General features: G+C 36.0%; 1 protein-coding gene across 1 annotated transcript in view; it reads left to right on the top strand.

Moving 5' to 3' along the window:
• STS (steroid sulfatase (microsomal), isozyme S) overlaps positions 1 to 26,297 on the top strand; it is a gene marked incomplete at its 5' end in the record, with an annotated part of 76,182 nt that overhangs the window by 36,615 nt on the left and 13,270 nt on the right. Inside the window, 2 exons of the mRNA XM_010078675.1 lie at positions 10,980 to 11,139; positions 13,190 to 13,311. Coding sequence (XP_010076977.1) covers positions 10,980 to 11,139; positions 13,190 to 13,311 — 282 coding nt within the window. The remainder of the gene's footprint in view (positions 1 to 10,979; positions 11,140 to 13,189; positions 13,312 to 26,297) is intronic.

The following is a 26,297-nucleotide window of genomic DNA, read 5'->3' as shown; positions in this document are numbered from 1 at the left end:
CACTCTTTCTTAAAAATTGTGTCAGAAACTGTCATCTCCTTGTTTTTGCTCCAAAACTGTAATGTAGTCTGTGGCCAAGGTCAAAACTCAATTCCTTAGCAGAAAAGTTCTCATGACTGTCATTCTGAATTCAAACATAGGCAATAAATATAAGGGAATTACTTGTCAAATACAGCAGCTCAACCAGTGTACATGCTCAGACAGAGCTCTGTGGAGTTTTAACTCTAGCAAATATACTCTTGGACTGGGCAGAGATACAGATTTTAAAGTGTGTCAGTTCATAGTACTTTACTATAATGGCTGTATAGGAGAATAGAAAGGGAAAAAAGGTGGTTTGTACGCCCTCAGGAATGATAAATAGGAGCTAAATACCATGGAGTGAGTGGGATCACATAAAGATAGAATATAGAGAAGATGGGAGAACCAGCAACAGAGTCCAGTGTATTAATTACAGAAAAAGCAGAAAAGGAAAGTTAGGTTGAAAATAAATGAGGGGTTGGATTGAATTTGGGATGGGCAAGTATGACAGCAGTGGGAAGAGGATCAGATTTCAAGCAGAAAAGACTGGGTTGGAGAAGCAAGTTTTGAAAATAATGGATAACACACTGAATTGAAGACTGATTTAGAAACAGAGATACTTTAGTTAAAACGGTGGTTTAGTTGAATTCTTTTAGTGCCGGTCTTGAGGAGATTAATATTCCAAAATCTATTTATTTTGTGGAGACTTAGAATGTATTTAAAGTCTATATTACTCTAATACACTTTTTCCTGGTGTTATCATAAAACAATAATGAAAGATACTGCTTTTATTGCAATATGGTGATCTTATAGAAAGAAAAATTCCAGCTTAGCAAACAGCCTTCCTCATTTTGTCCATTCACATATTCCTAGCATGGTGATCCCTTCAGTCATCAGGAATGTAATACACCACTGGATACCTTTGAGAACGTGGTTTCAACACGGACATGAACATAATTATTGTCAGCAATGTTATTTTTGAGAAAAACAGGCAAGAAGAGGTAATAGAATAGTAGAATGAGAGAATGAAGGATGTCGAGCTGGAGAAATTCTGCTTGATAGCATGGCTATAGCATTCAGTCACAGATTGGTCATAATCAAAGATTACGATTATTCAATCACAGACTTCTCACAGACAACATTGTCAAATGTGAAATAAAGGATTTTCTCTGATAAACTGCAGAAAACAGTGTTTTCCGGTGTGCAAGTTGTGGACACACAGTGTTGGGAAAATGAAGGTCAAAATGTTCTTAATAATTATCAATCCTATTGAAATGTGGTGAGAATGTTTGGTTTTGTTATTTGTAATGAAATGCAGTGATTATTCTTGTTCTTTTACTAGGGGTAAAGTTCTTTTAATTCTTTCATTAGGAAGTGGCTGTGTAATTTGTTTTCCCCTCATATTTCACGGGACAAGATCAAAGAAATCCAATAGTTTTTGGAAAGTCATTTGCCAAACTTGAAACTTTTAGTTGTAGAGAAAAAGAAGTAGATTACCCTTAGGTATGAGTTTTAATAAAAGTGGTTTTGCAGAACTACAAAATCACATAGTGGTTGAGTCTGGAATGCACTTCCCAAAGTCTGTAGTCCTAGCCACTGCAGAGCAGGGGCAGAAAGCTTTTTCTTATGTTTAAATGGAATTTTGTGTGTTTCAGTTTTGCCCATTGCCTCTTGTCCTGTCATTGGGCACCACTGAAAAGAGCCTGGTTCTGTCTTCTTTACTCAGGTAGATGCACGTATCTATACAGATGGGTAAGATCCCACAGAGCCTTCTCTTCTCCAGGCTGAACAGTCCCAGCTCTCACAGCCTCTCCTCATATGGGGAATACTCCAACCGCTCAGTCATTTTCATGGCCCTCCTTGGAACTCACTCCAGTATGTCCCTGTCTCTCTTGTACTGGGGAGCTCTGCAGTTGGAAACAGCACTCCAGGTGTGTCTCACCAGTGCTGAGCAGAGGAAAAGGATCACCTCCCTCAATTTGCTGGTAACAGTCTTCCTAACGCAGCCCAGGATGACTTTGCACTTTCTTGCCAGAAGGGCGTGTTGCTGGCTCATGTTCAGCTAGTTGTCCACCAGGAACCCCAGGTCCTTCTCTGCAGAGCTGCTTTCCAGCCAGTTAGCCCACAGCCTTTGCTGGTGCTAGAGGTTATTCCTCTGCAGATGCAAGACTTGGTATTTTCCTTTGCTGAATTCCATTAGGTTGCTTTTGGCCCATTTCTCCAGCCAGTTGAGATCTCTCTGGATGGTAGCACAACCATCAGTGGATCAACCACTCCTCACAGTTTTGTATCGTCTGCAAAACTGCAAAAGGAAGAAAAATAAGCATATACAGTAAGCAGTAGCAAGACAATGAGGTTTTGAAGCGAGAAGACTCCACTGTTTCTAGTCAGTAGGTATCTGTTTGAGAAATGATCCTTATATTTTAAAAGAGCAGCAAAGGAAATGCTACACAAGCAAAACAAGCAATGCCAAAGTCAGGAGGTTGCAAACTATCAGATGGGTCCCCTTGGGCTAACACCAGAGTGAAATGTATCTTGAACATTAGCACATAGGCCTTACATAGTGATTTGAGTAATTAAGGAACCATATGGTTACATATCTGTAGCTGTAGGCACAGCCTGAGGTGTTTTAGAAGCTCTAAAAAATATTTGCCTTCTAGAATGTCAAACATAAGATACAGGATAAGTAAAGAGGAGGGAAAAAAAAGACAAATACACTGGGGAATAGGCTTTCTGGAGGAACTTTGATTGAGTGGAGTCTTTTCTATCAAGCCTTGAAAAATTTTGTATTCATACTTACGGAATGGAGAACAGTTTGAAATATATCTTACCTGAATTAATAAAATATCTGATTGATAGGGTTACCTGGGGAGTGATGGGGCTTATTTTTAAAATTAATTGTGTGCTTCACAGTTTCCACTTATGCTATGCTGGCAAATGTTGTAGTATACTATGGTATAGAAAACAATTACTATATAAGAAACAAAATACTTATTGTATGAGAGACATTCTTAATAAAATAAAAATAAAGGACCCATACAATCAGTTAAATATAGCTTTAGCATTTTAAAATGCAATGAATTCTGCTTTATCTTCCATTCTCTCTGTCTCCATATCAGACCTCAATTTAACAGGTATATTATGTGTCATTTTCAAAAGGGCTGAAGTGGAAGTGATCAATTAATTACATAATTAGCACTTTTCACACATGAAATTTATTCACATTAACAGTCAGGTTCAATGGAAAGTATTAGAGGTCTGTACATCTGGCAGATTTAATGAAAACCAGAGCTGTGAAGCCCTAAGTCTGATATAGCAATGTGCCTAAAAAAGCAAAATGACAATCTTTACGCTGCTTGTGCTCATGTGTGGATGCACTAGGAATTTGCTTCATCTGATGAGTAGTTTACAAAACTGGGAGATGTGCAAGTCCTTTCTCCCTGTCTCTGCTAGACAATCTCCACTACTTATTTTTTTGTGTGTAAGTGCTGCGTGAATCGGAATATGAATCAAGCCACTTAACCCTCTTGTCAGAGCTAGAGCAGTATGCTCAGCAATAATTGGTTCTGCCCTAAAATCAAAAGCTCTCAATAGATCTCCACAATTTGAACTCACTAATTTGTCTTCATATCCAGCCAAATGAGGTGACCAATAATAACATTTAAGAGGAGTTTGGAGACTTAGGCTAGTGCTGCAAGACTGAATGCAAAAAGGGGAGATTGCTATTTGAAGGTTTTATCACTCTGCATTCTGACTGTGGAACAGTCACTGTAAATCTGGATAGCCCTTGAAATTACAAACCAGAGCTAACATAGTGTTTAACTAGTTGCTGTCATACACATTCTGGCTTATCTCTTCAGTATCCTTTTTTAGGAGACATTATATAGTAATATTGAAGTGATGGCCTTTCTTTCCACTAGCCTTTTTTCTGACAATTGTCAGGATCAGAATCTTGGAGGAAGATGCAGGAGCTGTGTAGTAAATAAAGAAGATCCTTAAGGAGATCTCCTAATCCTACACAGTATGACCTTGGTTTAAGATGTGAATCCTGTCAATTTAATGTCTGCAAAGGGTTTTAGCATTAGTTACAGAAATTCTCATCATATAAAGATGAAATTCCACTTTGAGTCGTTCTAAATTATTAGCATAGCATGAATCATTTGGCAGCGAGAACATGGTGTTTTCATTTACTATTTTGAAACCGGACAGTTGCAAATTTCATGGAACATCTTGAAGTTCAATACTGTTTCCTAATTGCTATATGGTTAAAGGAGGGAAAACTTATAACTTCACTAGCTTACCTTTCTTTTATATACTTTTATTGTGCCACTTTCCCATCAATACCGCATTCAGAATTGTCTCGCCAGTCTCTCTCATCGATCTTAACTGATGAGTTTTTCCTTATCCCTAATTTCTTGTAATTTCCTTCTCTGAACTATTTCTAATTCTGCAATATATTCTTTTAAAATTATATTACAAGTATTGCCTTTTGGGTTTTGCCATGAAGTTTCACTACCTGTTTGTATGCTTACTTTTTAATGGTATCCATTTCATCCTATAGACTGCCTGTTGTCTTAGTGTCTTACTGATTACAGATGTGCATTAAGCATTAGTCTTTGCACAGGTCCTTTTCCTTAAGTATGCAGGGATGGTTATGGTGTGAATAACTAAGACCATAGACGCTAGTTCAGTCATTTTTTTCTCTAATGTTTATTGTGCTTCAAATATTTTTACAGAATTTGAACTTGCATCTTGTTTCATGTTCATCCAACTTGGTGTGAGGTCCATTATCTTTTCTTCTGAATTTGATCGTCCTGTGATACTTTGTGTCATATGTGAATTTTTCAGTTCCCCAGCTCACTTCCCTTCCAAAACAGAAGTAAATATATTAAAATAGCAAGAGACTTTAATACAGATTAGCATCAAGATACCTTACTACTTGTCTTTTTTTTTCGTGAAGTGTCACAGGCTGTTTGTTTTGTCTCTTTGTTTTCTGCCTGTTAGTCAGATTTTGATTCATGACAACCTTTTTGTCTCCTAACCCATGATTAATGTTCCAGAAACTTTTCCTAAAGGTCCTTGTCAAAGATTTTTCAAAGATTTAAATCTAGATAGAGCCTCTAAAACAAAAAATGGTGGCTATTTTAGGAGGAATTTCTTCTCAACAACTCAAGACCTTCTTACCTGAACTCCTGAAAGACTCCTGGGCACATACATCATAATACATTTTTCCTGGCTACTTAGTGTTTTAATCATAAACTGATCAGAGAAATTATCAGTGTCTCTCAGAAACCTGGTAGTTCCTTTGGACCTATTAGGCCAATAGGTCCTTTGAGTCTTTTGGTCCTGTTAGTTCCTTTGGAAACTTCCAGTTCATTATACATTTTTTTTGAAAAATCTTTGTTTCTAACTTTTTTCCTATGTAGCTCTTTGTTCATACCAGATCACTGAATGATTTTTTATGTATTAGCATATAAGTCACATCTGATTTATAATTTATAACCTCTACATTATTTGTAACATATAAATTATGGTCCTTTTTATCCTGTTAATATTAACATTTTCGTATTGAAATATAGAAACTACTATGTTTAACTGAAGTCTCTTCTTAGAACTCTCTATGTAATAACTTTTCCAGCTTTTTTTTTCTTTTTCAGTTCTGAGACATTTCTCAGTTGAAAGGTATGGAACTTTGAGTTGCGGGTTTTGTATGTGATGTCCAGGATACTTGCACTGACTTCTAGATGCTTTTCGCTAGCTTTGTCATTGGTATGACTTTTGCAATTTTAGCATGTCCATTTGAGCTAGTCACCTTAGCTTTCCTTTAGGAAAAGAAATAAGGCTAGTTTTTCAAGATGTTTTAGATCTCTACTTTAAGATTAATAAGATTAATAGAAAAAATAAATGAATGGAATATTCTCTTCATTGACTAAAGAAGCAGCTTAAAACGACTGGTCTAAAAGATGCCAATATATTCTTCTTTGCTACTCTGAGATATTGAATCTAATTATTTTGTGGTAATTTTTATTTAGTTGCATAGTGACTCATTTAATTATGACATGTCATAAAATATGTCTCTCCTGTTGCATACTTTATAGCAGTAAACAGTGAAGGCATTAAAAACTTTTTTCCACGCTATTATACTATTTCACTGGTACATATGCAGACAGTAGAAGTCCTCCCTTGTTATCACTTGTTGACGACTAGCCCACTCTGTTACATATGGGATTTTCTATGGAGTGTCCTTGCCTCTTTTAATACTCTTACTGTCAGCTTCTTTGGATCTGTAGCTAAATATATGTTGCTTGTACATTGGGCCTGCATATTAGAAACCTTATCTTTCTTTGTATTTGTGAAGCATTTAGCACAATGCATACAGGCACTTGGCTATTGTCATGCTGCTAGAGTGGGTCATGATTTCTGCTGCTAATGGAAATGGAGTCAAGCACTGATAATGGCAAACCATTTGAACAACATTAATTTTAATTGCTTTCTGCCTTAGAAATAGGTATATTCATAGTTGCTTTGTTAATATCCATGAAAAATAATAATGAATGTTTCTTAAGGACTTAGACCCTGATTTTTAAAATCTACTACAGATTTGTGAGAGCTGAACAAGGACTGGAGGAATCAGCTATCCAGTATTTTGCTGACATTTATTATTTTTTACACAATTTCATATACTGCAGTGACAAGTTCATTCAACAGTTAGTAAACCTTTTCCTATCTGTAAGCCACAGAAAAATTAAGCTGACCATTGCTTTGGCCTCAGGAACTATGCTATTGCATATTTAGTGATATTAGTTGGAGTTTCATTTTTTATTTTAATGAAAGCAGGAATTGACCTTTTTTTTTCAAATGTACTTTATTTTTATACTCTCTCTGAAGTGATCCAGATTTTTAAATAATCAATCCGTCATGTAATTTTGACTGAAACAGAAAATATCCTGAGAGACCATTTCACTTGATTGAAAGAAAGGTCAGATGAGAAGATGTCCAAATGAGCTATGTGCTACGTCTATTACATTCACCTGTACAAGAACATCTTGGGTTGAAAACTAAAAAGAGCAGTACATGAAACAGATTAAAAATCAGTAAAATAAAGATTGAGCTTACCATTAAAAATAAATTTTTGTTTGATCATTTTATAAGGTAAGCAATAGTAACCGGTTTTGATTGTCAATATTTGTAACATAAAGTACACTACAGATGCGTTGAATAATTAATTTCCTTGCATCATCATTCAAGAGAATAAATTTGGTTTGGAAACTTTGTTTTTAGAAGAATATAAGAAGGAAGGAAAGAGTAGTATGGTTATAATCCAAGTGATCTGAGAAAGTTATTTTAAACAGTTTTCATCGTTCATCATTCAAAATATTAATAGTGATATACCAGAGAGTTCTCCTTTATATATCATCTTTTCTAAAAGCTCTATTCCCAGAGTTACGTATGAGCAGTGAATTTAAACCACAGGGAGAAAAAAAAGATATATTCTTGTAGCTAAGATTTGCAATGAGGTTAAAATGGAAATTTGACATCATGTTGTGGATGGCTGCAGAGAGTTATGTCTGTACTTTGCCTTCTCCTGCAGATTTTTCAGGAAAGGTGAATGTAGGCTATTGTTCAATATAACACTGAATGGTGCAACTGTTCAGAAAGCACAGATGGCTAAGCGTGAAAATACAGCCCAGGGTGTTTTATGCTGTTTTAAAAACATTTTTAGGAGAATTTAAGAGAACAAAAATAATATATAGTTAGGCTTCCTAGAGTTTGCCAGGCATACAGACTACTAGGTTGTTGCCTTTTCTGTGTTTCACTGTTGTCAAGTCTAAGCAAAATAAAAACCTAATGAGTCAGATCCTGAAATATTAAGAGATTTTATTTTTAAATAATGACCTTTTGTGGATTTTTTAATTTTCCTTCTAAGATTTTAGCCATTTGGGTATTTGCTTCATGTTTCAAGCATTAGTAGTGAAACCTTGATTTATCTTTTAAGGAAGAAAGAATGCAGATAGTTTGAACAATGTTTAACAGCTAGAGTTTTAAAGAAAATGTATATCAGAGGATTTGTGATCATATAATGGCATTAAACAACTTTAGTGATGTCACCAAACACAGTTCTAATAAAGATGAACAACATGTAGCCGTAGATAGTAGAAGACAGTCTTCCACAGTGACCTGTAATTCCTGTCCTGGTTCCCCGCTATTCCTAACTTCCAGAGATATCAAAAAATTATGCTCCAATTAGTCTTTTGAAAAGAAAACAGCAGTCACTTCTTCATAGACATAAGTGAGGAGATAGGCTTGCTGTGGAGTCCATTTTGCTTTTTGTACCTCACAGCAGGGAGGCAGAGTTTGCCAAGTGCTCCCTTTGTGCTTGAATAATGTGCAAGTTTTCTGTCCTGTTCTGTAATGATCCAAGAAAATTGTGCTGTGAACCTAGGAGCTGTGAAAGTCGTCCAATATCTAGGTTTTAAGAATCGCAATGTGTGGGAATGGGATTCACTGCTTACCTTGAAATTGCTCTGTCTTCAGATTACACAGGAGGCAACAGTAAAACAAGAATTTATTTAAACAATTCAATCTAGCTAGGACTGTCACTTCGTTCAGACAGGTACACAGAAATAAAAGGGACCTCACAGTTAGAGCTACCTATGGTATAGATCAGCTCTTAGAGTTTTCTGTCTGTCCATACTGTCCAGCCAACAAGCTGCTGTGATGTGTATACAGAGCTAAGATCCAGCTCATGAACTAAGTTATCTCCCTGGTGTAACTGTTCAATGAAAATATAGTAATTTGAGGATGTCTGTAATTTTATGTTCTTATACTTTTCTTGTATTTTTATTCAGATTTAATTACTCCTGTTTAACATGATTTTCTGTGAACCGTAGCTCAGTCAGGATATTAATCTTGACACTTTTCTGCTAGGTAACACATAATCCCCAGCTAACTTTTAAAATCCTCATGACTGTTGTACATGGATAGAGTAATCTTTTCCACAGAAGATGCACACAGTCTATAGGCATCAATACTGGTGTCGACCCAACTGTATGAGTGTAGTGAGCAGCATACTGCTGGGTGAACACTTCCTTCTGATAGGTGACAAGTGTTTTAAATCTCACCTTTATAAACTTAAATCTACATTTGCCTCAGATTTTTGTTTTGAAAATCCTTTTTTTTTTTTTACAAGAATGGAAGAAAAGTAATCTGTGCATCTCATTCCCGAGGTTTAGAATAGGTAGCTACGTGCTTTATTGTGAGGATGGAATTAATTGCATTTGACACAGTGACAAGAGTAAATGTTTAAGACTTCTCTAAAAGACAGATAGTCTTGGTGACATCTGAACTTGGCACTGCTTTCCAGAAACAACTTAAGCAAAGATTGTTACTTGATGTAATGTCGGATATTAGAAAGTCCAAGTTTTCTGCTATCAAACTATATAATTATGTGTCTCTGACTATTCAATATTATGAATTCAGAAACAGCCCATGAAAAAAGTAAGCAAAAATCTGATACAAGGAAGAATCATGAGCTTAAGTTTTTTCAGTCACAAGACTGTATTTATATGTAATGGGTAAAGACCTATGCAAAAGAGAGTTTTCCTTCTTGAAGTTGCTACTTACCTTTATGAACAGCAAAAAACGTGTAGAAAACCTTATTGAGCAGTGAAAAACCTGCAGGAAAATGGGTGGATTCTGAATCCTCCAATGCTCAAACAGAAAAGATCACTAAGGAGTCAGTTAAGACAGACATCATGTATGGCAAGGCCTGGGCTTGATGCTGAAGATATTAGCATCGATGTGGTGATTTGAAGGCCCAAGAGACTGAGGAGACAGAACTATTGAGGTACTTTGTTGTAATATTTTGTTATTTTGTGGGGTTTTTCGCTTGAAAAAAGGGAGATACAGGAAAAATAGGCTCATAGTAGTTTTGTTTGAACCATGAATTGCTGTTTGATTCAGCTAATGGAAGGAGTTAAACGCACGTATTTATCTTATTTCGGACATCTCTGTTATATAAAGCAATCTCAATTTAGTTGTAAATGCTTGGCCCAGACCACGCTTAACCACAACCAAAAACCCCAAAATATTTTTTTTCAAGTGATATACTAGTTTCAAAGATCAAAAATGCTGTACATAGTCACTTGACCTTGTAAGGCATTAATTAAGAGCACTTGTGAAAGCTCTTCATACAGAGTTGTGTCAGTCATATATTAGGTTATGGTAGAAATGTAGTCATGGAATAAACACATTGCCCTTTTGCAAAGATGTCGGGAGGACTGGCCAGTGATGGGTATTGTAGAAAAAAAGGAAATGGCTGCAATGTAGTGTTGAATGCAATCAGTTGATAGTGCATTTGGTGCAACTGCGTTGGTTTAGAAGTGAAAAGATCTTCACAGTGTCCTGAGATCTAACATCACTAGTGCAGATTTCTTCCTGACACATTGAATTGGAGAATTTAGTAACAGACTTAAATTAGTACTTTCTTCTATCTAAAGTCACTAGCACCATTTTTTAATAAAATACCATATATCTTCTCTGGGTTCATACCTCAGATATCTAGGCATACCTCAATTTATTTTTAATTTTTGTTATTTGTTGTTATATCTTCACATAGCTATGTGGCACACTATCTAGACCAAATTCTATATGAAGATTCTTACAAGGTGACTTTTTATCTCCTACAGCTCTTATTTAATTTTGTTTGTAAGCTAAATACATTTTATAATCTCTTTCTAAATACATTTTATAATCTCTTTCTAGTACATCTTAGTAGATTTACTGTGAGAAAGGTACTGACTGCAGGTGGAAAATCTAAATGTAGCAATTTAAGATAAATACATTTAATGAAAATATTCTAGCTAAACAGAATGTTTAATATTTGGAAATTTAATTGGGGGGGGGGGATATTTTTCTGAGAAGAAACTGATGTCTTGGCAAACAAAACTTTCATTTTTCAGGTGGAAAATCAACGAACTGGGAAGGAGGTATTCGTGTGCCAGGGCTTATCTGTTGGCCTGGAGTGATACAGGCTGGTACCTATATTGATGAGCCAACAAGTAACATGGATATATTTCCTACCATAGCCAACCTTGCCGAGGCACAGTTACCCTCTGACAGGTACACTCTGTAGTTATCTATGTTTTAGAGAAAGTCTTGTGAGTGTTTTATACATTCTGGTGATGTCTATTAAGATAGATGTGAGAATGAAAAGAAAAAAAGAGTAGATTTTTAAAAGCACTTTTTTGTCGTTACTTACAGTGGTATGTTTTCTCTTTTCATATTGGCATACTGATGTATTTTACAGAAACGTTGTAGGTAAATACAGCTTAACTTGCAGAACAAGCACCAAGCACACAAGCACCAAGAAGATAAAAGTATACCACCAGGAGCAACATACTGTCAAATCGGGCCTACAATTATTTACTAAAACCAAAAATGAATGTATCAAAAAGGCTTTGTTCTGAATGACTGAACATGGTAGAAAAAGGAACTGCAAGTGTAAATAATTTTAAACTTTGTGAGCTCAACCTTGTCCTTCCGTGTATAACAAAACTCATCAAAATTCCAGTGAGGCTTTTCTCACAAGTTTTTTTGTTCTCTACCAAGTTAGCTTACAGAGTTTTGCAGCCTGATAAGAAAACACACTGGGCTTCTAAAATTCATAAGAAGCTTTACTGACACTCCTACATCCCTGTGCTTTGTCTTGTTCAGGAGATACCCAGTCTCAGCAGCAAGGTGCCTCCACCTAAACTCTATTGCCATCCAAATCCAATGAGTGGAGAAATCTGCTCATATGCATGTGCTTTGAACACATCTACCATACACAAACAGCTTTTGAGCACAAAGCATCTGGAATACACGTGGGGAAAAACAGTGGTGAGCGAGACACTCTGCTAATGATGATTCATTGAGTGCTTGAAGGAAATGGCAGGGCAGGACATATGTAAGACATGAAAAATTAGTCAGGCTGGTCCTGAGAGATCCCCCACGAGCAGTAACTCTGTCGAACCTAAGCAGTTCAGATTGTTCTTAATGTGAGCAGATCTCATGCACTTTGTTTTCATATTGCTTGAGTGAAGGCTAAGCACCAATGTTTCATTTTGATCTCTGATAGAAATCCCAGTATACTTGTATGACTTCCACTGGCAAGTTGTTCCACTTTGATTCTTCTGTGTAGACTAGATGCCGTAATACTGCTTCATGGTAGGTCATGGACTATCTTGAAGCATTTTTTGATCCAGCTGCTGAATTCCTATCACTGAATTCTTCCTGAGAAATAAGAGAAATTACTATGATTCAGTCACTGGAAGGGAGCCGGTTAAAAAGGAAAGGAGGAGGTGCTCCTAGTTAAAGAAGAAAAAATAGTCACCAGAAAGAAAAGTCTCATATATCTCCCTGAAACCAACAGTTGCGGGAATGCGAGAGTACTGGAGACATATTACTGGAGACACCCTTTTCCCCATCAACTGGCTATAGAACAGAAAGCGTACAATAGACAGTCATCTGTCTTGCTCTCAGCTTGACAGTGAGCAAGCCTGCAGGAGTGAGACAAGAGTGCATTACATGGGCAAGAAAACACAGCAAACTGAAAGTGGGAAAGATTCTAGTTCCACAGACCGCCAAAGACAGGAATGCACCCCAAAAGGAGAGTTATTGGACATAGGTTTAGGAATTCCAGGATGTTTTCCTGCCCATCCTTTGAGAAGAGTCCTGCTCTGAATGCTACTGTTGCATACAATCTTTGCCAAGAATTTCTTAGTCATACGAAGCTCATGGCTTAAAAAAAGTGAAATTAGTGACCAGTCTTGTAGTAGTTACACTGATGTGAAAAAGGTTTTACATGGTAATGAAAATGAACATAGACATTTGTAAACTTTTAAAAAGTTTTAAAAACAGTTTGTGAGATGTTGCTCAAAGTGCTTAAAAAAGAGCTACCTACTGACCTGTATATTAATAAAAAGTAATTTCCTATAAAAATTATTGTAAAATTTATGATTCACACCAGGTCAAAAATGCAGATTGTCATTTCTTACCTGCCAGCTGACTCCAACTGGAAGTGGCCATTCAGATTTATTTTTTTAAGTAATGGAAATGCCAAGTTATAATATCTTCTCAGTAAAGTGAGGTTTGGGTTATTCTTCTGATTTTGAAATGCTTTCTTGTTCAGAATTATTGATGGACATGATCTGATGCCCTTACTTCAAGGAAAAGTTACCCGATCCAAGCATGAATTTCTCTTCCATTACTGTAATGCATATTTAAATGCAGTGCGCTGGCATCCAGGAAACAGTAAGTAAACTTGCCTGTTCACATTTTAAATATTTAATATAATTTTTATTGCAGCTTGAAAAGAATCCGGAAGAAGCCTTGGGCTATAGTAACAAATAAATTGTTTAAAATATCTAGCCTTTTCCCTTCTTTTTCACTTTTCTTTTTGCTAGAACACACCTATTCACCATTTTACTGTTTGACATTAATTTGTTGCTATGAATTAATGTTACATATCAATACAATACTAAGATCTATGGTATCTGAAACTATTGTTTTTAAACTTGCCTGAGAGAGAGTCTGTGTTACAGGATGAATTAGTCAAGGTTGACTGTTACATCTTCTTATACATGTACGGGCAATAGGATGTCTTGCTGAATAACAACACAAGTACGATGTCAGCCTGTCCATTTTTATCATTGAGATAACAAAGTATAGTAAAATCACCAAGTCATAATTATCCAATAAATGAGTACAGTATTATAGAGTCCCTCTTTATGCTTTTTATGAACAATATAATTCCACTTTGTAGGCCAAAGAAAAAAGCGTTTCTGACTGATTTGCTCCTTTTTAACTAAGAGCTTGCTGTTTCTGGTAGCAACTTCCACATTAACCAAATCATATTTCCCTTTATATAAAAATCTCTGTGCTGAGTGAAGTCAAACACACATTTGTTTCATCTCAAGTGGCACTCAAAGTGGTGACTTGTGTTACAGCTTCAAAATGATGATCCAAGACAAGCTTTGGTGTAGCATTTTTTGGCTTAAGTACCTCGGGAAAGGTATATATGTGCAAACTTAAAATGGGTTGGAAACTTTGTCTTCTTGGTCATCTGTAGGATGACTTTCTACCTGTCTTGGATTGTAAACTAGGAAAAGGGAAAATATAGCATATAACATTTATTTACCAGTACTTTGCCTATGTATCTTGTATTTGATAAATAATCATAAGGAATAAACAATCATTCGTAAGATGTGGTTATCTAGTACCATTTTGTATCTGAGGTTGGATGAAATTATTGTGTGTCATGATGAGAAGAGAAGTAGGCAGAGTCCCAGGCAGGCAGAGATGTTTTTCTCAAACATACATCTTTGAAAGATTAAGTATCCCTTGTCGGAGGAAAGAGTCAGCTTTGTTATTCACTGAAAGGGTGTTTAAAAGGAACTGAAGGGGAGCAAGGATGAGGAACTAGTCTATTGTATTTACTTGAGAGGCAGCAATGTAGATTGTGATTCTCCCTTTGTCCTTTCTCCAAGACAATTAAAAGAGAAAGTCCACTCAGAACCTGGAAATAACATTTTCATAACACTGAGCTGATTTTTTGCATGGAAGGTTGTCATGGTTTAAATCCAGCTGTTCTTAAGCACCATGCAGCCGCTCCCTCACTTCCCCACACTGGATGGAGGAAAGAATCAGAAGGGTGAAAGTGAGAAAGCTCATGTGTTGAGATAGAGATATTTAATAGGTAAAGCAAAAAATTTGTGCACAAACAAAGCCAAACAAGGAATTAATTCACTATTTTCCATCAGCAGGCGGGTTGTTCAGCCATCTCCAGGAAAGCAGGGCTCCATCATGTGTAGCAGTTACTTGGGAAGACAAACGCTGTAACTCTGAACATCCCCCTCTTACTTCTTCTTCCCCCAGCTTCATATACTGAGCATGACACCATATGGCATGAAATATCCCTTTGGTCAGTTGGGGTGAGCTGTCCCAGTTGTGTCCCCTCCCAACTTCCTGTGCACCCCCAGCCTACTCAGTGGTAGGGTGCTGTGTGAAGCAGAAAAGGCCTTGACTTTGTGTAAGCACTGCTTGACAATAACAAAAAAAAATTTCCCTGCATTATCAACACTTTCCAGCACAAATCCAAACCCTAGCCCCATATGAGCTACTATGAAGAAAATTAACCCTATCCTAGCAAAAAAAAAACAGTACAAAGAGTTTTTGATATACTACCTTCGCAGCCTACATTGTAGTGTGAGAGTAGGCAATAGCCAAACGTTCCTCTCTATTCTCTTTTGTACCAGTCCCCTGGGAGTACTCAACACCTTCTTCTTTCTTACTTGTCCAATCTCAGGTCTTCAAAGATGCCTTTCCCATGTAGACAATCGAATCCTGTTTGTAAAGATATTTGTTGCTGTCAGCTAAAGGTTTGCCCCTGTTTATCTCTCTCCCATGTGTTATTGTTGTATAGAGATAAATATACTTGCATTACAGCTGTACACACCTGATGTTATCTGCATTGCTGTGAGTACTCATGTGGAAAAAAGAGTATGGCTGTCTTTTCTTCTGATATCTCAGCAGCTCTGTATAAAGCAACTGATAAATTCAAAGTGTATCATATTACTAGTTAGAGTATTTATGTCTTCTAGTCTCCCACCACAGCTTGCTCTTTAGAGCTAATCTCAGAGTCCATCCACGGTCACTATTTCTGCTACTATTAAGAGAAATTTTCGTATGTGAAAATGAACACAAGTAAATCATAAATATATTATAGTGGTTTGGTTTTGTTTTGTTTTTTTCTTTTCTGGAGAAACAATTATTTCAAACCTTTCACTGAAAATGTTGCAGAGCTTTTGCCTGGCAGCAAATAACTAAATTAGAAGTATCCTATAGCAACAGCTCATTCCCTATACTTAAGAATACATCCAAGAAAGTGAATGAAGCCATGTTCATTAAAGACAGACTAGAAAGATGGAAAATTGTGCAAATTTCACTTAACCTCAGCATACTACTATTATCAGTTACAAGGCTGTAAATCTTCAGGCTTTGGCTATAGACTGATCCCTATTCCTAACTCTACATATATTCCATGTCTAACACACTTTATGGCCTAAATAAGTACACAATCCTGCATGAACACACACATTTTCCGGTATCCAGGAAAGACTGTAGGATCTCTCGTCTTTTAGTTGCACCTTGCTAATGACTTTAGTCTGACAAAAAGCACTTAATTCACAGAGGACCACCAGAAGCAGATATTTAATATTCTTAAAGATAGTCTTGAAGAGGCAATATTCTTTATCTAAAAAAAAAAATCAGGAATTTATTGTTAAAAATGTCAAGGAACAGTTGTCTCTTTCTGTGTACTGTAAATGATCTTTTAGACCAAAAAAAGGCTTGTGTTGTTCTTGACCTGTGTTCCCCAGGTAGTTAACTAGGTTGACTACTGCTGCTTCAGAATTGTGTAAAAACATGCCGCCTGCAGATTATGCCTGTACGTACGGGCCAAATGCTGACCAGCTCTGCCTCCCACTAGACCTGAGGCTTAGCAGAAGAAATAATGATATTGTGAAATTAATAACCCCAGCCATATTGAGCACCTTCTGCACTGCTCTGGTGGTGGGCCCTTACTAGAAGGACCCAAGTGCCCAACTGAGACTACATTATAGACTGCTTACATTAAATGTGTAATTTCTATTAATTTTAAAGATGCACTGTTTGAAAAACAAAGCAGCAGTGGCAAGAAATTAGTAGAAAAGAAAGCTTACAACTGTTAAGGAAAATGTTATTTATTTTTGAACTAAAGTGCAATCCATTCTAAATAAAGTGCATATATGCACTTATTCATATATTCTTGTATTTTTTATAATATTTATTTTCTGGGAAGTCTTAGTTTGTATGATGTCAGCTTCAGCTTGCATCTTCCACATTTTTTCCTAGATGCTCAAAGTGTAGGATTAGCTTTGATCTTAAGGAAAAATGCACATACCAGGAAGTGAGAGGGAAGCAAAAGTTCTGCTTAGCCATTTGGCCCCCTGTTGCCTCCATCACTCCACAGTTCCTATAGTAACTTCATCTTTGCTGTTAGATTGCCACTGTACTTCAGTCTGAAAAACCTTTCTTCGGTTTAATTTTTGACTCTTAGGCCATCTATATGAAATAGATAAATTTAATGTATGTTACATTTATCATACTTGCACACCTTTCCCTTGCTTGCAAGCTTATGGAGTGACTTAAGCAGGTCTGTTTCTCACTTCATTCAGGGAAGCTCATAAACTTCAGTGTGGAGAATTACCATTTTACATTTATATGTTTAGAGGCTTAGCATTGCTCATAAACAAATCAATACACATCTTCATTCAGACATATTAGTTAGGTCAGTTATTGCATTCACAATATACTTTCCCCTTCATCAGCACTTTGAAGGAGTATATATGCTACGCAATGCTCTTCTCAACCAACACTTCAAAATTTAAGCCTTATCCTTTCTAGAGACATGAGGAAAATAATCTCTCTTTCTTCTACTTTCCCCCTCTTTCTAAGCCACAGAAAAATTTTGGCTAGCACCATTTCTTTCTTAATCTCTCTTTGACTCGCATTTTTCCTGATACTAACAAATAATGCACATTGTTCTTCACATTCTGAATTAAAAAAGGAATGAAATACCAAGCAATTTTCTTTGCTCATGATTCATATCTCACTCTCACAGACTTGTGCATGCTGACACTTGTTAACAGCGCCTTGGAAACAGCCAAGACATACAGTCCTAGTCCTTGGAGGATGGTTTCCTGTTATTTTGCAACCTTATAAATATGTGTAATTTAATTGATCTGTTAAAAATCCAGAGAGGAAGACATGCTAAAAGAGCATCAGCAAAGTACCATGATTTCCCATTATCAATGCTTATTCTCCTCGCCTGCCTAGCCTACCATTTAAGTAACGATACACAAAAACAACACTTTTGGAGAAAAGCCAAAACTTTTCTTACTGCCTAGTAAGGTGTAATAATTTAGGTTTTTTTAATCATTAAGCATCTACATTTTAAAGAAGCAGGTGTAGGATCTGCCTCTACTTTCCTGAGCTGAGCCACCCTAAGTTTCATGTCGCTTTCTGTTAATTGTGTATGTCAGATTATGCTTTGGCCTGTTTTAAGTCTGATCACATGTTCTTCTGCTAACGCAAGACCAGAACTTCATATTTGCTTAAGTTATAATTTATCATAACTGAGTACTAAACAGAACATTATTGGTGTATCAACTGGTACTATTAAAATTTATTGCTATAACAACTTAAATATAATGAGATAATTCATCAGACACAGAGCAAATCTAGAGTTTTGAATAGAACTACTTCGTCTTTCAGACTCTGCTGACTGTCTGCAAAGTTGTCATTTGATAAAGAGGAAATATATTGTAATCCTGTGTAATAAACATTGAGAAATGTAATGCAATACAGTGTGTACTATAAGGAAATAATAATCTTCACAGTATTTTGGTACTACTAATAAAAATATTCCAATGTTTCTGATAAATCCTACAGTGACTTTTCTATTTCAAAATGGATTTCATTATTCAGTGGAAAATGTCATTCAATACACAAAAGAAAAAGAGACTTGCTATGGCAAGCTAAATTGAAGCACACTAGACAATAGAACCAAACTAGATTATCATGCAAATATAATGACTTGTAAGACAGTAGAAGTTCACTGAAAAACTTTACATAGAAATTTTCCACTTTGCCTCACTTAACAAATAGGATACATTTCAATTAGTGTTCATTCTGAGGTTCTTGGATGTTGTGATCTACTGCAATTACTGAAAATGGTCCAGTCATATTCACCAACCAGGGTTTCTTTCTATATTATCACGGAATTCATAGCTATTCTGATTCCCGGCTGTTGTGATATCCTCCAGCATCCAGCTGTCTACAGTATTCCTTGGGACTTATTTTGTTCTTTGGCTAGGGATGACAGAATCTTCAGCCTTTTCTGCAGTTTCAGCTGTTACAAGTAAAAACAAACAAAAATAGAATGAGAGATGAATATTTTCTGTTTTGCAGAATAGTCAGTCTTTTTTTAAGAAGTTCCTCCAGGTTTATTTTGACTAAAGACATTGGAATCATAATAAAGAGAAGACAAAGCATTGAAAATCTGCTCAGAAGGGCCATTTTGTAACAACTTTTGGTTTGGACAGGTACAGCCTCTGAAAAGGAATTAAAATAAGAACTGTTTCTGAAGAAATGAAAGTAAGAAGAGGAATACCTTGCACTTTTCCTTACCTCTCAAAAGGATTATGATATGTCTGCTTTAAGGACTAATAAGGGTGACATTATTAATTAAGAGGGTTTGCATTATTTACTGTGCCATTCTTAGCTTTATTTTTCGTAATAGCACATTGAGTCTTAATAGTTAAAAGCTGTAAGCTGAATTCATATGCTTAAAGAATGCTAACTTGTGAACACAATGTTGTCCTGAGAGAAAGTGCAGGAGATGGAGCCTAGGCAGGTAGCAAAAGCTGGGAAATCTCTATCAAGCTCCATAGAACCAGCTTAAGACTTCTACTGTCAAGTTCTCAGTGTGAGGGTGGGTGAGGCTGGTGATTGTCACTAGCAAATGGAAATGCATTAATTTGTATGTGAGAGATATTTTGGAGTGTAAGTGGTGACAATATACTTTTATGTGAAAATGCCAGCCCTTTCTTGTTCAGTCCTCTTAGAGGATTTCATAAACATAATAATTCAGATGTCCACAAAGTAAATTAACAGTTCTGCTTTTAATTCAGATGTCCACAAAGTAAATTAACAGTTCTGCTTTCTCTGAAGTAGAAAGTATTGGATATACCTCTAAATATTTGGTATTTTAAAGATATCTCTTAATATTGCTTCTACTTTCTTAATATAAGCAAGAAATTTCAATTCACACATTCCCTGAAGCCTCCTAAGTGGGTTTCCACCATCTTTCTCATTACTTTCTTAGTAAAAGGAGAGCAATCTTTTTCATTGTGTTCTTTGCCATATGGTGAATTAATGCTATGGTAGCTTCCTATGTAAGCTGCAGACTTGCTTGTCATACCTAGTAGACCCACTGGCAGAACCCATACCCTTGCCTAGCTTTTTCCTAGTTTTTTGCTTGTTTCCCTGAGGAGCCATTTATGGTTTACTTGCTTTCTCTGTGGTGAACAAAAGACTTAGAGGATGCTATTACAGATTAGTAAGGATTCACATTGACCCTGAGAATGCCAACAGTTATAGTTGCTTGCGTTCATTGCTTAGCAATACAAAGGAAGGTAAATGTAATAGAAGTTTGATCCAGGACTGTCTTCTTTTACACAGCGTCTTCAAAGGGAGAGATAATACTACCATGTGACTATAACTGCTGTCAAGGAAACATTTTGTTTTCTTACAAAGAAATATCTTTTTTTAATCAAATCTTATTGTACCAACCTCATATCTTTCCTCAGAAAAGAAAAGATGGGAAAGGATAAGAAAGAAAAGATAAACATTTGAAGGAGAAACATTTCCCTACTGTCACAAGTATTTTCACTTTCTAGCTAGAAAGAATAGACTTCTTTAGTCATAGTAAAATTGATGTAGGAACACTTTTGTTTCAGAGAGCCATTCCCCCAGTGAAAGACAGTGGTAAATGTCCTTTGACATTGACATTATACACACAGGCTTTCAGTGATCATATCATAGTGCTTTTTTTATTGTATAAAAACAGCAACCATAACATACTCGTCTATTGAATCTACTATATCCTGACCTAAATTAGCAATGTTCTTAGTGAACAGAGAAAGGTTGACAGGTTTCATTGCTCATATAAAGGCAAAGACATTTAAAGTAGCTAATTCAGTATTATTTAAACTTCAGCTTGAATGGCTTGTTGTCCGATATTGTGTCCTGCACTTGTGACAGTACAAAAGAAAAACTTTACGGATTTTTTTTCTGTATACTCCACAGTTAGCACTTAAATAGAAAAAAGTATCTGAGTTAGAACAACTGTCTGATAATTTTTTATCTGTTTATAAAGTTAGCAGTAGTCAAAACAAATATAAGTAGCAACAACTACATAAAAGAGTAGATAAAAATGCACTTCAGCTTTCAAAAATGAATTTCAGCTTACCAAGTGATATGAAAAGTGGGTCTTTAACATTTTCTGGAGCATTACAGTTCAAAAAATATCTTTAGTTCAGTGCGGATTTGTGCCTGCAGCATGCTGCATGTTACATTCAGAGCATAGTGCTGATTCATGCTAATTTTAAAATTGGATTCGAATGGCATATGTTGTCTTAGGCAATGTTCTTCAAGGGAAGTAGTTAATGCATGCACATAGTTAATGCATGCACAGCCCACATGGAGTATTCTGCGTACCACAGCCTCCAACATCCTATTACTCCTAGAAAATAAAGCAAAATATTTGTTTGTTAGAGAAATTCACTGTGAACGTGACTGTCAAGAGTAAGATGACTTCTCATTATGCCATAAAAGATTGGGCTGTGAAAGGCAGAAGAAATCATTATGGAAGAAAACAGTGGATGCTCAGAAGGTGGGTGCACTTGGGCAATATTATGCTGGAGGCCAGTGTGCATCTTGGATGATGTGCGCTCTGTATCATATAGCTGCTTCTGATTGTTAAGTCCTGATCAGTACTTTGGACAGACAGCACAACCCAGAAATATTCAATAATCAATGTAAATGTCCCAAGGCTAAGAAAAGCTCACATCCCAGTACAAACAGTGATCATTCTGTTGATTTCAGAAGTTTTTATGTGGCCTCAAACTATTAGAGGACACATAATGCATTACATTTTTCAAGTATCTTTTGTTAAGACATCCAGAGTTTCCTAAAACAAGAAGGAAGAAAAAAAATCCATCTTTTAAAGCTTGTTTCTTGTTTTGTTGTTCTTAGTAGGGAACGTTTGTGGATGGATTTGTGTAAAAGCCTTTTGAAAGAGACTGCATTTCACTAGTACTTTTTTGTCATAGTTCTTTTGATGACCTCTGAGTAGAAATGCAAAGTCCATGAACTAGTGTAGAAAAAGTTCATACAGATTGTGACATTTTTCAAATTTATTCAAAGTCTTACCCAAAAATTTATTGAAAACACTTCTTCAGCTGCAGTGCAGTCATATTCAATAGAATAATAAATATAATACATTTCTTTTTATTGACTCCAGGGTGTCCTAGGTGTGGGACTCTAAGGCAAACATTTGTGAGACTCACTCAGTCACTCACTCCTCTTCAGCTATGTCATTTTAAAGTAAAATAGGCTTCTACAGTTCATAGTAGGAGGGGGAAGTTAGAAATCATAGTGCAGTCATGACATTAGAAGGCAACAAGACCATAGAAACCATGTGAAGATCATGATACTTTAGCGCTCAGAATTAGCACTGGTTCAATAAAGAAAGGCTGACCCTTTTAGCATCAGGAAATGTTAGTCATCCACAAGATAATTTTGTCATTACCAAGTGTGTGCTCATTTTTCATTTGCAACCTGTTACCTGTCTGTTGTACATTAATTTTTAAACGGTATTTTAGCACAGGAGCAACCTTGTCAAGCATTTCACTTTCTCAGAAGAGTAGAGTCTTCAGGACTCAGTAGAATCTTCAAGACAGATTATATTATTTGTGCTCTCTTTAATGCTATAGGATGTTGTACAAGCAGATTTTCAGTCCATAGCTCTGATCCGTCCATATGATCCTGTTCAATGACAAGTGGAGGTTGAATCTCAATCCCAAAAGCCTAATAGGTACCTTAGTGTCAGTTTGTATCCTTGATCACAAAACTACTTAGCCAGCAAAACTTTGTAGCTTGGGCTCAGCAATGTGCTGAGCAACCTACTGTGCTGCTGCTGATTCTAAACCAAATGGAATTCTCTGCTCTATCCCTTCCTTAGAGAATTGTCATTTTGGAAGGCTTGAGTTCACTGACACCTTTTTCTTTTTTTTTCTGAACAGACAAAGCATCCCCCTTACCCCCAGTTCCAGACTCTAAATACTTTATATCTTCCAAAAGCCAGCACTATTAATTAATTGTTTGGTGAAGCTGCTAAAACAGTACCATGAAGCATATACACAAAGTTAATTAGAGAGAGGGCATAGCAAAGTACGAATTTTTAGTCTAGCACTACAAAAGTATGAGGTAGAAATGCTAAAGAAGACATTGTGAGTAAATAAATCTACCTGACTGAATAATTACTTATTCTCTAAAAATGGTGTCTCAACACTGTGGAGTTTCTTTTGAATATATTTTTCTCCAATTCTAGAATGCTGTGGAAAACATTAAAATCAGGCCTCATTAGTTCCTCATTGCCACTGTGTCTCAGAACTACAAATCCTTTAGTCCCACTATCAGTGGTCTAGGTCCATTCTTTTTCCTAGAGCTGGTCATGGAGCCACTTTCAGGAACTTTCTTTACTTCATTTCTTCATCTCTCAAATTATCTACCAACATTCAGTCTAGCAAATAGGGATTTGTTGCAACTATGTTGCCGTTTGCTTTTAATCAGCTGTTACTTTTTTTGTCCTAGACATGGTTAAGTTGTATTAAGGGGAAATGTAATTCCTGCCTACAGTGTGTAGACTGTGGATATTAAGGCATTTATACAAAAATTGAATTTGCTGTAGCATTTCTTTCTCTGTTTAATTCAGCATACCTAACTTAGAAGCTAAAAGAATACTTTTTATCTGAAAGCTCCTCCCATTTTTTACATGCATCAGGTGCATTATACAATATCATGTTTTTATTGTCTGATTTCTCGAAGCCTAATCCACAAACTTTGTTTTGATTCAGAAGTATTATATAAAAGTTTAAAGTTATGAGTTACAGTTGTAGAGGATGATTCTGACAATTCTATAATACTGAGTTGTAGATTGCTTGTAGTATTTATAGTTGACAGTGATTTTTGGATTCTGAACACAATGCAATTGCTACTAAAGCCAATTTTCAGCTGTAGCCAGAGGCTCTAAGAGCATATATCTTTATGATTCAGAAACAACTGTAGCCCATGAGTGTTCAGGTCAGTTTTCAAAAAGCAACTTAGAAGAAAGCCAAATATAAATGAAACTTCTTATTTTAATCCCAGAGAAAATCAGTTTTATCAGTTAGGACTATTTGTATGTATGCCATGAAGTCATGAGCTTATGCGTTAAGTATGAGGAGAAACATATGTTTCACAGAAGGGAAGATTGTTTGAATTGTGCTGTGAGAGGGAAGTTTTGCCATAACAGCTTGGAATTAGCTAAAAAACTAAATATCATCTGAAAGAATTCATCCTAGCAGAGCTAGTGAGCATAAGACCAAAGCTAGAATCAAGCAAATGAGGAAGAGAAGAAAATGTAGCTGTTGTGTATGGCTGAAATTGGGGGTTTGAATAGCTGCCTTCTTTTTAAACAAATATAGAAAGCACATAAAATTCTGTTTGGAGTCCTGTTGGCAATGGTCACTTTTAAACTTTGAATTAAAATTTTGAGACTTCATACAGTATTTTGATTTTCATTCTTTATTTTTTATCTTTTTAGTATGGAAAAAATGTTAGCAATCTAATGCATTCTTCAGTTGAAGGAAATAAATTATGATACTTGAAATATGGATTATAATACAATGAAATCTATTATGAAAAAATGGATTATGATACTTGAAATACTTGGATTATGACATTTGGGTTTATCAAAATTAGCAACGTTTACAGGTTGTTTTACAACTAAATTTATTCTATTGAATATCATACTTTGACAGTTTGCTGGTTTATCCTTCCAAAAGTGATTTAATAGGCTTATCTTAGTACAAGAGTAAGTACTGAACAAAAATGTCTCAATTTAGTTTCATGGTCAGTGGAAACACAATCAGTTAGTGGATAGAAAAGCAACTGGGAATCGCGAAAAATTGTACAAGAATACAGGCTGTTTGTTCATCTGCTTCTCTTCATTCAGCTCTGCCCTAGCAGACCTGCTAGGTTATTTAGAAGTTCTGGTGATCTCAAGAATGCCGAATAGCTCCAAATACCAGGAATATGTAGGGGCAACAAAAGGCTGGCTTAGAAAACCATGCTCGTGTTCACAGTGAGGCTATAATAATCAAGAAAAGGTGCTGAGAAATGGTTTAACTGGATTTTGGAACTTCATACTGAATAGATTATACAATGACTGTAGCTCCTGAGCATTACCAAAGGCCTCTTTTTTTTCTCCCTTCCATACACCACAATATTTCAGGTCTCCAGTTAGGAAGTTTTAAATAGTTATGACATACTGATTTTGGGGAAAAAAAAAAGAAGAACCAAGTTCTGAGAAGTATATTTGAATGTGTAACAACCAGCAGGCTGAACTAAAGAAGAGTAAATGTACTACTGGTGTTTCACTGAATTTTTTTGAGTACCTATCTTTCAAAGCATTTAATCCATTCATAAGTAACCATGAGAAGTGTTTGTATTTTGAAGATAGAAAATATGCAGAAGTCAACATATTGCTGTGTATCTTTAACACAGCTTAAGTGTGAAAAAAGTTATAAATTGTTATACTGTAATCAATTGAGGAAATTAAGTATAAATTATATGAAGGCTGCAAATGATTATTCCATTTCTCTTCAAACTTAAGATGTTGGCAAATGATTAAAACTAACAAGGGCAGTGTCTACATGTACAACGGCTTGAGTATTCGTGACAATTCTTTATATTGTCAAGCTTGATAAATCTGTGTTATTGTCGTGACATGGAAGAGTCAGCAACAGGTTTGTATGTTACCGACCTGTGAACCTCAGTGCTTGGCTGAGCCTGTCAATATAGTCTCTACCTAGACACACAAGAAAAAGTTCCCATGACAGTTATACTTGGTCTTTCCTAACCAATTTCAAGTGATCTGGTCACTTTGTGGACTACATTGACCTCAGATATATCCTTACCAATATTCATTTTCAGTCAGTTGCTACATATTTGGACAAGGTGTATGAGAACACACTGTGTCTCAGGCAGGTAGAAGAGTACCTTTAGGAAAGATAAAAAAAACTGTGTTCTTGGTCATCAAAGGATCTACATGGCTGTGTAATAAGTCTGTATAGCAGCATCTTATTCCTTCTCTTTTGATCTGTTCTTGGGGACATGGTGTGCAAGCAGGCAACCTTTTTTACATTTAAGTTTTTGGTCTTTCTATGTTAGATAGACAAGAAAAAAAGTAGTGATCAAAATATCTGAAGATAAAACTAGACAGACCTGTGAGATTCAGCAAGACAGAAAAACCTCTCAAAGTGGAGGTGAGGATCTGGGTGATAAGAAAATTGTTTACCAAGTCCATCTGCCTG

This window comes from Pterocles gutturalis, unplaced genomic scaffold, assembly GCF_000699245.1.
Source record: "Pterocles gutturalis isolate BGI_N339 unplaced genomic scaffold, ASM69924v1 scaffold10913, whole genome shotgun sequence".
Taxonomy (NCBI): Eukaryota; Metazoa; Chordata; class Aves; order Pterocliformes; family Pteroclidae; genus Pterocles; species Pterocles gutturalis.
This window is presented reverse-complemented; position numbering and strand designations above follow the sequence as displayed.